Genomic DNA, 12,617 nt, shown 5'->3' with positions numbered 1-12,617 from the left:
AGAAACAAAAGAAAAAGTAAACAAATGGGACAACATCAAACTAAATGTTTTTGCACAGCAAAGGAAACCATCAAAAAACCAAAAAGATAACCTATTGAATTGGAGAAGATATTCACCAATGATATATCTGATAAGGGGTTAATATCCAAAATATATACGGAACTCATACAACTCAACACTAAAAGACAAACAGTATAATTAAAAAATGAGCAGAGGGCCTGAATAGACATTTCTCCAAAGAAGACATACAGATGGCCAACAAACATATAAAATGATGTTCAATGTCACTAATCATGAGAGAAATGCAAATTAAAACCATCATGAGATATCATCTCACACCTGACCAAATGGCTATCATTAAAAAATCAACAAACAACAAGTGTTGGCGAGGATGTGGAGAAAAGGGAACCTTGTGCACTGTTGGTGGGATTACAAACTGGTACATCCACTGTGGAAAACTGGAGTTTTCTAAAAAAAAAAATAGAACTGTCCTATGACCCTGCAACCCCACTTCTGGATATTTTTCTGAAGAAATCCTACACACTAATTAGAAAAGATATATGCATCCCTATGCTCGTTGTAGCATTATTTACAACAGCCAAAATATGGAAGCAACTTAAGTGTCCATCGACAGACACTTGGATAAAGAAGAGGTGGTACATATATGCAATGGACTATTATTCGTCCATAAAAAAGAAGAAATCTTACCATTTGTGACAACAAGGATGGACCCAGAGGGTATTATGCAAAGTGAAATATGTCAGACAGAGAAAGACAAATACATGTGATTTTAATTATATGTGGAATTTAAAAAACAAAATACGCAAACAAAATAGCAACAAACTCATAGATACAGAGGACAAACTGATGGTTGCCAGGTGGGAGGAGGGTTGAAGGGATGGATGAAAAATGTGAAGAGATTAAGAAGTACAAATTGACAGCTGCAAAATACTTGCAGGGATGCAAAGTGCAGCATAGGGAATATAGTCAATAATATGGGTTCTAGATAGGCACTAGACTTACCGGGGAATCACTTCATAAGTTACATAAACATCTAACCACTATGCTGTACACCTGAAACTAATATAATATTGAATGTCAACTGTAATTGAAAAAAATAGAAATTTAAACAAAAGAAACTAATGCCTCATGTCTATAATCTATATCTTTCTGTTGCTTATCAAATTAGCTATTCTAAGCATGACGTTTTATGCTTGGACCTCAGAAAAGACATCTGCTGATGCAGAGATAACTACTGGGCCAACACAGTTGCCACTAGGATGGGACACTAAACAGTTTTATATTCCTTAAAATATCCATTTTGTTCTGTATCATATTACTATGGTGTGGAGTGGAGTTTTATCTGCTGATTGCCTCTCTCAGTGTTTTAGTCAAGTACTGTGTTCCCATGGTCTGGACAGTAAATTTTGTAAGCTGAAGTACCCACATATAGCAGGCGAAAATGAATCCCATATTCCTTGAGTCATTTATTCAGTCAATACTTTTGACAAACTTATCACATGGCAGCCCTTGTACTAGGCACTGGGAATAAAAAGATAACTGGGACAGTCCTTACCTTGGAAATGTTTAATATTTATTCAAGAAACCAAAATGGAACATTGTAAGTAAGGATTGATTTTAGATTCTGAAATGTTAAAATGTACATTTTTAAGTAAACAAAATAATTCAGAATTTATCATCTATTATTTTAAAATTCCATAAATCTGGACTTCCTCACAAAAATTGAGGTGCAGTTATTTGTCAGAGGAACAAGTCTAAAAGGAGAACAGGGAGGTCAGGCAAACACTCCAACGAGGACAGGAGTCCCCTGCAGAGTTTCGTTTTCTAACTTGGCTCCCTTCCTCCCCCTGTACATTGCTTTTCTTCTCTAGGTCATTTCCATCGGGGCATGGTAGAAGCAGTGCCTATGACTACTGGTCCCTAGGGCCCTGCCTCCCCATCGAGAGGAAAGTGGAGAACTAATGCCATTAGTTAGACAATGTGTGGAACGTAAGTCAATAATAATTAAGGACCAAACAGGTTTCTACAAGTTCAATTCAATTTACAGAATTCTTAGAGGACCGATCCACCATGCTTCAGGCACTCCTCAGGGTTATGCCGTGAGGGACAGAAGATGAAAAGAACAAAGTCTTTGACCTCTAGGACCTCTTTTTAATTCACTTGCCCTGTGTAGACGTGGCTTTCAAAGTAACTGCTATTTGCAGTCTCGGGGCAATTACAGGGCCTGGTTATGATTCATTTATATCTAGAGTGCCTGGTCAAAGCAAGAGGTGAGGAAATATTTATTGAATAAATGAGTGAATGAATAGATATGCTGCCACCTTGAAGATAAAAATGGGTAACTGCAAATCCTAGCTTTTTTATACTTCTTCATATTCAGGTATTTTCTTGTTTGTTTTCTCATGTTATACCCGAGCCAACCAAGAGTAAGGTGAGAGAGAGAATGAGCCCAATCTTATTTTAGATCGACCTTCAGAGACCCAAGACCACACATTTAACAAGTTATAGAGTCAGTGACAAACCTATGTGGACTTTGCCGTCCAAGGTTTGCATTTCTAATAACAACAGAAAAATGGATAAGGGGCCTGACACACACAGAAGATTCCAGGGCTCTGGAGAGACTTGGTAGGTCATAGAGAAAGTCCTATCACTTCTTTCTTTGCAGTGGGAAAGCAATTAAGAAAATTCAGCACACGAGTGGCAGCTGGAGAGTTGGCAGGTTCCTCAAGAGAAGGGCTGTAAGCAAAGTCATAGGCCAAGAAGATGGATGGGGCCCATTTATGCACCGAGGCTGACACATAAATGGAATCTTGCCCAGTTTGACTGCCCTTTCTTCAAAGATGGCATTGACAGATGGTATCTAAATGTTTTTGTTTAAAAAAGAAAGCAAGAAAAAAGAAAGTAGAGAATAATACTAATAATAAAAACAAAACAAAACAAAACAAGAAACTCTTTCTACTCCAAACAGACACGTCGCCAATGAACATGAGAATACCAGATCAGGTCTGGGAGCAGTGTGGGCCTTTCAAAGTAGTCCTTGATAATTATTTGCAAAGTTGTACACCTTTCCTTTCATATAAATTTCAATTTAACACAAGGATTTCATTGAAACCCCAAATGACTGCCAGTTGGCTGTATCCCATCTGCGGTGGAAGGCACACTGGTGGGGGACATGCCTGCTCACATATTCCATCTTCACCTGCCAAAACAAGGCTTCTTCCCCAATTAAAATGGCCTTTTAAAAAAATTTTAGAATGGTAAACAATGTCTACTTAATTTGAGGAAAATACACAGAAGAAAGTTATGGAACGCACTCATACAGAGTCAGTGAAATTTGGGGGAAGTAGTGAAGAGGCTGCTCAGCTTTCAGAGACAGAAAGGTCCTTCTGAGGTCATTCCGTTCACGGTGCTGCATCCACGGCAGCCTTCGAGATCAAACTGAGCAAATCTATTTTATCTTACATCTACCGAACACACTATAAAAAGGAAAGCTAATAATCACCAGTGTTACAAGGTAAGAACTAAATACAACTCCTCAGATCACCTTGTTTCTTTATCATGCTCTGTCATTACCTTCTGAACATGGGGACCAGTTGACACATACTAAGGAGCAGTAAACAAGAGCATGTCTCTTCCACCAACTCAAGGTGGGCCAAACCTGCCTGTGGTCTCTGGCTAACTGTGGAACGCCATAGTAGATCAACAAACCATTTGGAAAGTTCCCATTCTTCTCCAGACTGGATACGCAGTGCCCAGGCTGAGCCCACGTTTCACCCATACTCAGTCCCAAAGACATTTATTAAATCCGAGGCATCTGGAAATATTTGAGCATAGTCTGTAAAACTTGGACAGAGTGGCTTGGATGGCCACCGTCATCTTAGGGTCAGCACAGAGCATCCTTTGTGATGACTGAATGAGAAACCCAAGGAAAAGATTTTAAAAAGAAATTTCAAACAGACAGACAGCTTCGTCCGATCATGTCTTTGGCGGCTGCTGCATGTGGTACCAGCTCCAGGGAGATAACACACCTCCAGAACTAGCTGGCAGGTTCAGCCTGGAGGGAACCACATCTGACCTCCTGTAAGCACAAATAAATCTTCCTGAGTTAAATAATGATCCTGTCTCCTCCTTTCCTCAAGGAACACGAGACACTGAGTGACAAAATTTAAAGACAACAGCCGTGAATCCTCAGACTCCTTATCTCTGAGCTTTAGTTACAGGTCTGCCTAGTTCAAGATGAGCTAAGGTCAGACACATAAGATTGTCTTCCTTGCTATACCAATAACCCAGAAATAACCAGGGCAGTGTCCCCACATCTTCCAAACCCTGCTAATACAATCAGGATGCATAGGCTAAGTCGGAAACAAGGTGGAGAAGGAAACCCAGTGTTTCCCAGCCAAAGAACGACCACTTCAAACATGGCTGCTCTGTTTGTATTCCTTCCCACAAACATTTGAGAAGACACAGAAGTTGACGTTCAAAGTCACCCTCCAGTACAACTTCTTGAGGGAGGCTGCTCCAAAACCAAATGACTCCCTTTGGTAAATCTAGCCAATATCAGGATGGTGCTTGGAAGGTCTCACCCATCCATCAACCAGTGGATTCAACAATTATTTATCAGAAATAGATGATGTGCCAGATACTCTTTCAGGCTCCATTTTTTCTCAGCAGATCTCCTTCAAAGAGAGCCTGCGGCAGTTGCCGGCCTTTAGGCCAAATACCACCAATGAAAGCTCCCAGCCAGCCACAGACACACTGACACTCCTGAGACTGAGAGATATGGGAAAAGCCAGAAACAAGGTTTCTTTGACGATTCAAGACTCTCAACTGTAAAATGTTTTGGCTTTCTCCTTGTCCCAAACCGGCACCTGCAGATACAGTTAACTCTAATTCCTCAGGGGAATTAGGGTGATGAAAATCTCAGGCTCTCTGGAGAAGGGCACATTACAGCTTGAGCTTGCCTAAAACAAACCCACAATTTCCTTGTAGACCCACTGTTATCCTAATGATGTGGAAATGGGAGGCCGTGCTTACTTTAAATGAGCATGCTACCTACTGTCGAGAAATACTCTTTTGCGCACACCAACAATTTCTTCCTGGCTCACAGTTGAAGAACAAAAGTCCTGGGAAAAATTTCTGTTTTCATATCAAATACAACCAGCTGTCAGACCCTGGGACTGGAGGAGATGACACCAATTTGAGGAGGGAGTAATTAAATTGTTTTTTCCTTCCAAAACCAACTTTCCGGTACACAGAAGTAGTTGACTCACCAGATAAGTGGATGCCATGCTTACTTTATATTCATCAATTGAAATCCATTGTTTACCTGCCACCACGGGAGATTTCCGTTCATCCAGGAGCTGGATGGAAGTACTCGCTGTCACCACATTGCTTTTGTTGACTGTTCCTGTAAGAAGAAAAACGAAAAATGGAGATACAGTGCACATGTTCAGAGAGTACTTAAATTGGCTCAGTAACCAATTCTGCAGATGGGACTGGGGCTCACTTCCCAGAACCCAGAGTTGGCCTACTCTGTTAGGCCACAGATGCTGGGTAGCCAGTCCGCTACCCAGGTGAAGGAAGCAAGGAACCAAGTCATGACCACCTACACTGGGAAACGTCCAGCCTGTTCTCATCAAAATTATTGACCACCATGGCGGGACCACATTTTCTTCTAATTTGTGGTTACTAATTGCAGTGTTTACTTGTGTCAGTAATCATATTTATATTGCCTTTCTAAATATAGCTGTGGAGAGCTACATGAGAAAAAAGTTTCGAAATTATTTTACAATGAGTTGAGAACCTCAGCTCTGATTTGTTGGTTAAAACTTTACTGACTTATAAAATTCTAATCCCCAGCCCAGTTTTTCTTAGCAAAATCATTCTGAACAGGAATAGAGCTGGAATGCAATCCTTACTCCAAACTCTTGTTAAGGTGGTAACAATATGGCATTAATATTAAGAGATTTTCAATTACTAACAGTGGGTCCAATACCCACGAATTAAAAGATGCTGAGCACAAATTCCTAATGGCCACAGTCAATCACTGTTAGCCCAGTGCCTAACCTTATAAAAGGTGTTCAATGAACATAAATGAAATGGAATCGATTGAATTAAGAAGCAGGGAGAAGGCAGACCTGAATTTGAATACACTTATGACCAAACCAATTAAGAATTTCCTTCTGGCCCAAGTCTAAACAGTAATGAAAACCAGCTTGTTTTCCAGTGTGTACAGGTATTCAACACACAGTAGAAAAAAACGAAAGCACTCCACCACAACACTTGTACTTGGTGAGTTTCAGCATTTTTCCCTGAATCTAAAGGGGCCAAGAAATCTCTTAAGATATTATGTCATCCATAACTTTACCATGAAAAAGGTCAATTCCTTTTCATTATATGATTTCACTGAACGTTCAATGAACACTCCACTTGCCAAAAACCAATTAGACAACGGCCTTAATTAATCAGAATTTGTTTCTTCCAGACATAATTCTTTGTAGGAAAAACCATGAACAAGAAAACAAACAGACGTGAAGGCCATCACACTCACACACACACAACACATTTGGGGGATGCTTGCATCTCCCACAGCTCCTTCTCCCGGTCCAGTTTTGAGCAAACGCCACTTGTCACAGAAGGATAACTTAATGATTCCAATCCAGATATAACAAAAAGGTTCTATTTTCTTTTCCTTTAGAGAACCGTGAAACAGAAAGCATCATGAGATTGCATGATAAAAGAAGACAGTATTACTGATAAGTTTGCAGCAGAATGAGGAAGTCCAATTGATATTTTCAGCAATAAACTGTGATAAGCATAATAAAAAGAATGATTTCTGGTCACCTGGAAATTTATGTTTGAGAAGACGCACGTATGGGTGCGGGTACGCACAAGCCTGTCAGCAGAGGAACACAGACTCAAGAATCTCAGTCCTAAAAGGAACCTAATTGATAATCTTGTCAAATATCCTACCTAGCAAGAGAATTTCTACAATAGCGTTTGCCTTTTCTTGAATATCTTCATTAATGAGGGGCCCTCTTCTTAATGAGTCCATTCAATTAACTATTAAACAACTCTTGTCAACATGTCTTGTGCAGATTTCGAAAGCACTTTTGATGAAGGTGTTTTCATTCAGGGACATGAGCAAGTGCCAAGACTCCGGGAAGGGGCTTTGACACCCAGCACTCGGGATCCTCCATTCGGGATAACTTAGGAATGCTTGTAAGAGGTTAATACTAAAGGCTCTGATATAAAACCTAAGCATAGACTGAACTGTGCAGAACATTCCAGATTTACAGAATTGGGTTTTACTGCTTTCTGCAATTTCTGCAGTGCACAGTGCAGACCCATACACAGAATGAACACCAACAATACTGGATGCATGAGACAAGAAAAAGCCAAGGACAATTAAAAAGCATTTCTAGTTTGACTTGCTTCTCAAACTAATTGAAATAAAACAGGATGCAGTTATTTTTTTGGAGGGAGGCAACCTTATTTGTTTTTTATAATATCATAAAATCTTAGGACTGGAAAAAATATTGGCTGCATGCTCCCCATTGGTTACTGCAGCCTTCCATCAGGATAGCACAAGGCTATACAAATTCTTAGTCCTTACTCCTGCATGTTGATTTTTAAAGCAGTTCAGTTCGGATGCGGAATTGGGGGACTCCAAAGTGATGTGATTCGCTGCAGGTTCTGCCATAGGATGTGCCTGCCTGAACTTTCTCTAAGTAGGGCCATGACAACATTTGAAAAAATCTGAGAAGTTTGTATTCAAATTCCACATGGCACACAATTAACAGTCCTGCTCTCTGAAATGCTCTTTGCACAATCTGGTTAAAGCAAAGTCTTCATTCTATTTGGGGTTGTTACACTTATGGAATAGGTCACTGGTTCAGCACTGGGCCGATATTCAGTATTGGCTCCTGAGGCTGACTGTAACTCTCCGCAGCATCCGGGCAGCTCCCCCACACTCTGCACGCAATGCCCAGGCCAGTAGGACCAGACAGACAGCCCTGCCTCCAACAAGGACACCCACCTGTGCTGAAGGGGATCGAGTAGACGAAGCTCCCTGGAATCTGCTCAGCGGCTCTTCGGTACCACAGAGGGAAATGGTCTGCGTTAAAAATATTCTCCTTGTCTCCAGCTCTCAGGAAGTCCCTTGAAATGGAAAGGAATAAGAGCATGGTATCAGTCCGCAAGGAAAAGACAGACACGGGTGCATCGCAACTGCCTTTGTTGGATAAAAACCAAAGCGTAGTCAGAAAGCTTTGTCTTGCCTTAAAATCCACACATGGACACATATCCGTGGAAAGATCAACTACTTTTGTAGATCTTAGTCTTAGTGAAAGTGTAAAGGAGGTAAAGTGGGTCATGTGGGGATGTGGGCTCCCTTCTCTCCACCTCTCCCTACTCTCCAGCCCAACAGGACTGCTCTGGGTTCCCTCAGTAAACCCCCTGTGACCCCCTGCCTCATTGCCTGCTGCCACAGTACTTCTCTCTATCCAGAAGGCTGCATGCACTGTGCCCTGCATCTGTTCTCCCGTTAAAATCACATTCATTTTAAGGTGTGCCTCAAATACCACCTACCATATTCATCCAGAGACACACACAGGTTCTTGCCCCACGTTGGGGCCCCACAGCCTTGGTCACTCTCACACAGCCTTCTTTTCCTTGTCCTTATCAGCACAATTGTCATCCCTCCATCCCAAGCCTTCCAAGATCATTAAGGAAAGGAGGCTTTGTTCGCCTTTTTGCATCCTTCCACAGAACCTTAAACGTACCGAAGCCCCAGTAAGTGCCTGACTTATCTTCCAACTCATGTTTACTCTCCAGCATCTGAGTGCTTTGTCTTGGCTGATATGGTACAACTCAGGGTTGGAAGTGACTATCTGGTTAGCCCAGAGCCTGCAGAGATCTTTCAGGAAGGGAGATCAATCAGGGGACAAGGTGTATGTAGGGAAAACGCCACTAATTGAACCAGAAATGGCACCATTTTCAATCCAGAAGTTTGCAGCATGGAGTTGGTTCATGGCGAGAAATACTCAGATATTCTACATGGCTTTTATATACCAAATTATAACTAGTTGGTTATTAGAAACTACTTGAACTTGGCATCTAGTTCAGGAAAGTATTCTGTAGTTGTAGGGTATGGTCAACCAGTGATCCATTGATAGCTTCCAAAGATGCAGGGCTCACTCCTTTGAGAAGACGCCTATGCCGTCAGAGGTTACCCTCAAAGTCTTAGACAGGACTGAAATATGCCTCCCCGTAACTCGACCTAGCATGTCCTGAGTACTCTCCAAGGGCAGAGGCCTTCTTTTTCTTCACATTCCCAGGGCCTAATACTCATGAGGCACCCAGGGTATGTTTAATGATCACAGAATAAATCAAACCTCATATCCAGATAAGAGCTCCTCAAGTATTAAACACAATTGGCCATGTCTTTTCTAAATAATCCTTCTCAATTCTTCCAGAACCCCTCCTCAGTATGGCCACGAGCCTGTGTAAAGGGCTCTACTTTGTTCACATCCCATGATAATCTGTGCTACTGCACCTGAACAGAGCAGACCGAAAATGGTCGGACCTTCCTGCCTACATTTGTTTACTGATTCTCACCAACAGGACAATATTCCAGAAATTAAAATCTTATTTTGTTTTTAAGTTGGCAAAAGCACTCTGCTCTCACTCAGAAAACCAACTTGGGAGCCTCGGACCAGACTGAGGAGCTGCAGACCTCCCTGTGCCACTCAGGATGCTGCACGTTCGGAGTTCCCGGGTCGACGGCACAGACCAGCTCCCCTTGGCCCTGCTATATTCAGCAGTAATGTATCCCCATCCTAAAATCATCAGGTTGCACTAATATTGAACTGTGAGCTTTTTCATTGTTTTCTTTAGGCCTGAGTTTCTTCAGAAACCTGACTTGGACAGGTGTGTGACGGAGACTGTTGCCCAGAAGTAGGTGGGATGAACTGCTGCCTCCCACACTCTGCCACGGGCACAGACATGACATGTTCACTCATGCACTTCTGTTCAGTAGTGAGATGTGTATAACCGTATGGAGGAGGTGACCTTCTCATGCAGCAGTTAATGGCGCTTTAGACGGCCCTTTTCCAGTCACGGTAGGTGGCATGATAGCTTGGTTAGAAGGTGTGAGGTGGTTCTGGCTTAGACTGATGGAGACATCTATGCTTTGGGAATGGCAGGCAATAGTTCTGGAACACTGCACATCTGGCTGGCTAGTGTCTGCTGCCTCGGACCAGACCGGGCTGGCACCCAGGGCAGGAAACAGGAGCCCGCAGCTCATGATCTCTATTAGCTCTGTATGAATGCGAATGGGTCCATGACAATGCCCAAGTAGTGATTCAGAAGGAACCAGGAAGAAGAGACCTGATTCTACAGAATCTCTGAAAATGTTCTTCAGGAAAATAGATCCTTCTTCTGTGTACTAGGGGCTGTTCTGGTGTTGTGTAACCCAGGTCTAGGTTTTAGGCAGAGCTGAATGACCCTGGGTGAGTTACTTGGGTCCGTTACTGAGTCTCTAAGCCCCTTTTGCTCATCGACAAAATGAGAAGAATAAGAATATGACACTTACCAGGATACTATCAGAATTATATAGCACCATAGGTAGAGGGTTATGTCAACTGAAAATGGCTCAAACAAATATATGGGAATCTTAAAGGCCAGCAGTTTCTTTTGTTCTCTGTGGTTCAAATGGGAGCTGTGAAGTGCTCACCCCTTCGGACTTAGGACTGTGGGCGAGAGGGAGAGGCTGACATCACTGGATGTGTCTGTACGTACAATATGTGATCCAAGAGGCCACACTGATGGCTCGGGACATATTAATACTGGGGCTGATGACAGGTTACAGAGGCCACGAACTACAATGAAATGCCTCCAGCAGCAGGTGGTGGGGATAGGAGATGGAATCCCAGTACAGGAGGCTGATGATAGTACTAGTTAGTTCCGGGGGCGGGGGGATCTTGTGTTATACCCAGTACTCCCTCAACACTTTGAACTCTTCCGTGTATGCTTTCTTAAAAAAAAAAAAAAAAAGAAAGAAAGAAATTCTAAGTGCTTTCTAATCATGGCTAAATAGAGTATGTCCAAGTAGTTGGGTCTCAATGGCTATCATTTCATTGGAGGGGGTAGAGGTCTAAGACCCTAAGACCATAAGACCACAGAACCCAAGTTGCCTCTATATGAATCAGTGATATATGTTTCTTAAAGACAACGGAGTAGTTCATCCATCCAAATATCTAATGAGTACTCAGTCTGAGTCACTGTAATATCACAGAGAATAAAACTCACGGTTGTAGGTATTTCTAGCTTCCCAAAGCAATGTTTTATTTATCATTGTTCTGATCCTCACCATAATGCAGGGGGATCATTATCGTCATTTTTAAAACGCACAGAGTGAATGCAATGAGCGAGCTAAGATAGGTGCACACCCCAGCCGTCCTGAGTGCGGTCCTGCCATCTTTGAACTCTCACGATAACACAGATATCAGACTAGCGAAGGGCCATGTTTTGTGGTTGTTACTGTTTTCCTTGTTTGTTGGCTTTCATCTCAAAACAAACAACAGCCCTCCTCTTTGAGCATGAGACAGTCTCTGTCTTCTTTGCCTCTCTGGATCCTACGGGAAAAGGCAATGGGTGTCTCACATTTCTGTTCCTTCCTGGGAATGTGCCCTCAGGAAAAATAACTGTTCGAAGGCAAAGGGCAAAAGAAGGCTTGAAAAATATCAAGTCACAACTATAGCCAACTTCCTAAATGACAAATGTGAGAGGCTGAGAAAGAGTCCTTGAGTAGGAATTAAGGCAAGTCCACGGAACATCTAAAACTCGATTGACCTGTCATATTCCAGACTTGGTTGTATGAGATCATATGATGGTGTCAGGGCCTCATCTAACAGAGGCAAGAGCGCTGCTGAGCTGGGACAGATGACAAGGAGCATCTCCTGGTAGGGTCCCTGCTGGGTTCTTCCCTCTGAAATTGGCAGCCACCCTGTGGCTTGGTTATTCACCGCCAGGTACCCCAAAGGCCAACGTACATGAGGCTCTCTGGTAACCTCTGAACTACCCCATACACTTTGCACGCTTTCTGAATCTCTGATTCCATTTGTCCCTGGCCTACTAATGCCTCTTACTTCAGAGAAAAGAAGTTGAGAAAACTTATTAATGGGCTCAGAAAAGACGCCCCAGATTCACACCAGCTGTGGACAAATACCCATTTAAAGAGTTAAGGCCCAGTGGCTCTCTGCAGACCCAGGGATTGAGCAGTGCTTTAAAGGGCATCTGGGTACTGGACTCGGTGACTAGGCTGTGCCCACTGTCCCTCTGGGTCTCTCTGGAAGCACAAAGAAGCATTGTCAAACCCGCATGACACCAGATGGCCCACTCCTGGGTGTGGGGCTCTGCAGGCCCTCAGGCTCAGTGAAGAGGCACAGAGGTTTATCAAAACATACACAAACAAATAAACAACAGACTTGAAACACTGATTCTTGGACAAGCAGGAATTCCTCAGCAGAGCTGCACAACAGCTGAACTCCCTGAAGCCATTTGTGGGGGGATGTGCTGTCCCCCCTCTGGCGGCT

At 42.7% G+C, this 12,617-nt stretch overlaps 1 protein-coding gene across 3 annotated transcripts in view; it reads right to left on the bottom strand.

Moving 5' to 3' along the window:
* The window catches only part of CACNA2D3 (calcium voltage-gated channel auxiliary subunit alpha2delta 3), an 829,919-nt gene that overhangs the window by 149,652 nt on the left and 667,650 nt on the right, over window positions 1–12,617 (bottom strand). For all 3 annotated transcript variants that reach the window (XR_002136724.2, XM_074313124.1, XM_074313125.1), the window contains 2 exons: window positions 8,060–8,181; window positions 5,348–5,428 (listed from right to left, as the gene is read on the bottom strand). Coding sequence is in view for 2 of the 3 variants with exons in the window: in XM_074313124.1 (XP_074169225.1) it covers window positions 5,348–5,428; window positions 8,060–8,181 (203 nt within the window). In the remaining variant the exon portion in view is untranslated. The remainder of the gene's footprint in view (window positions 1–5,347; window positions 5,429–8,059; window positions 8,182–12,617) is intronic.

The sequence above is a fragment of the Rhinolophus sinicus genome, linkage group LG10 (genome assembly GCF_036562045.2).
Source record: "Rhinolophus sinicus isolate RSC01 linkage group LG10, ASM3656204v1, whole genome shotgun sequence".
NCBI lineage: Eukaryota > Metazoa > Chordata > Mammalia > Chiroptera > Rhinolophidae > Rhinolophus > Rhinolophus sinicus.
Note: the sequence above shows the minus strand (reverse complement) of the source record. Positions and strands in the feature narration are given on the sequence as shown.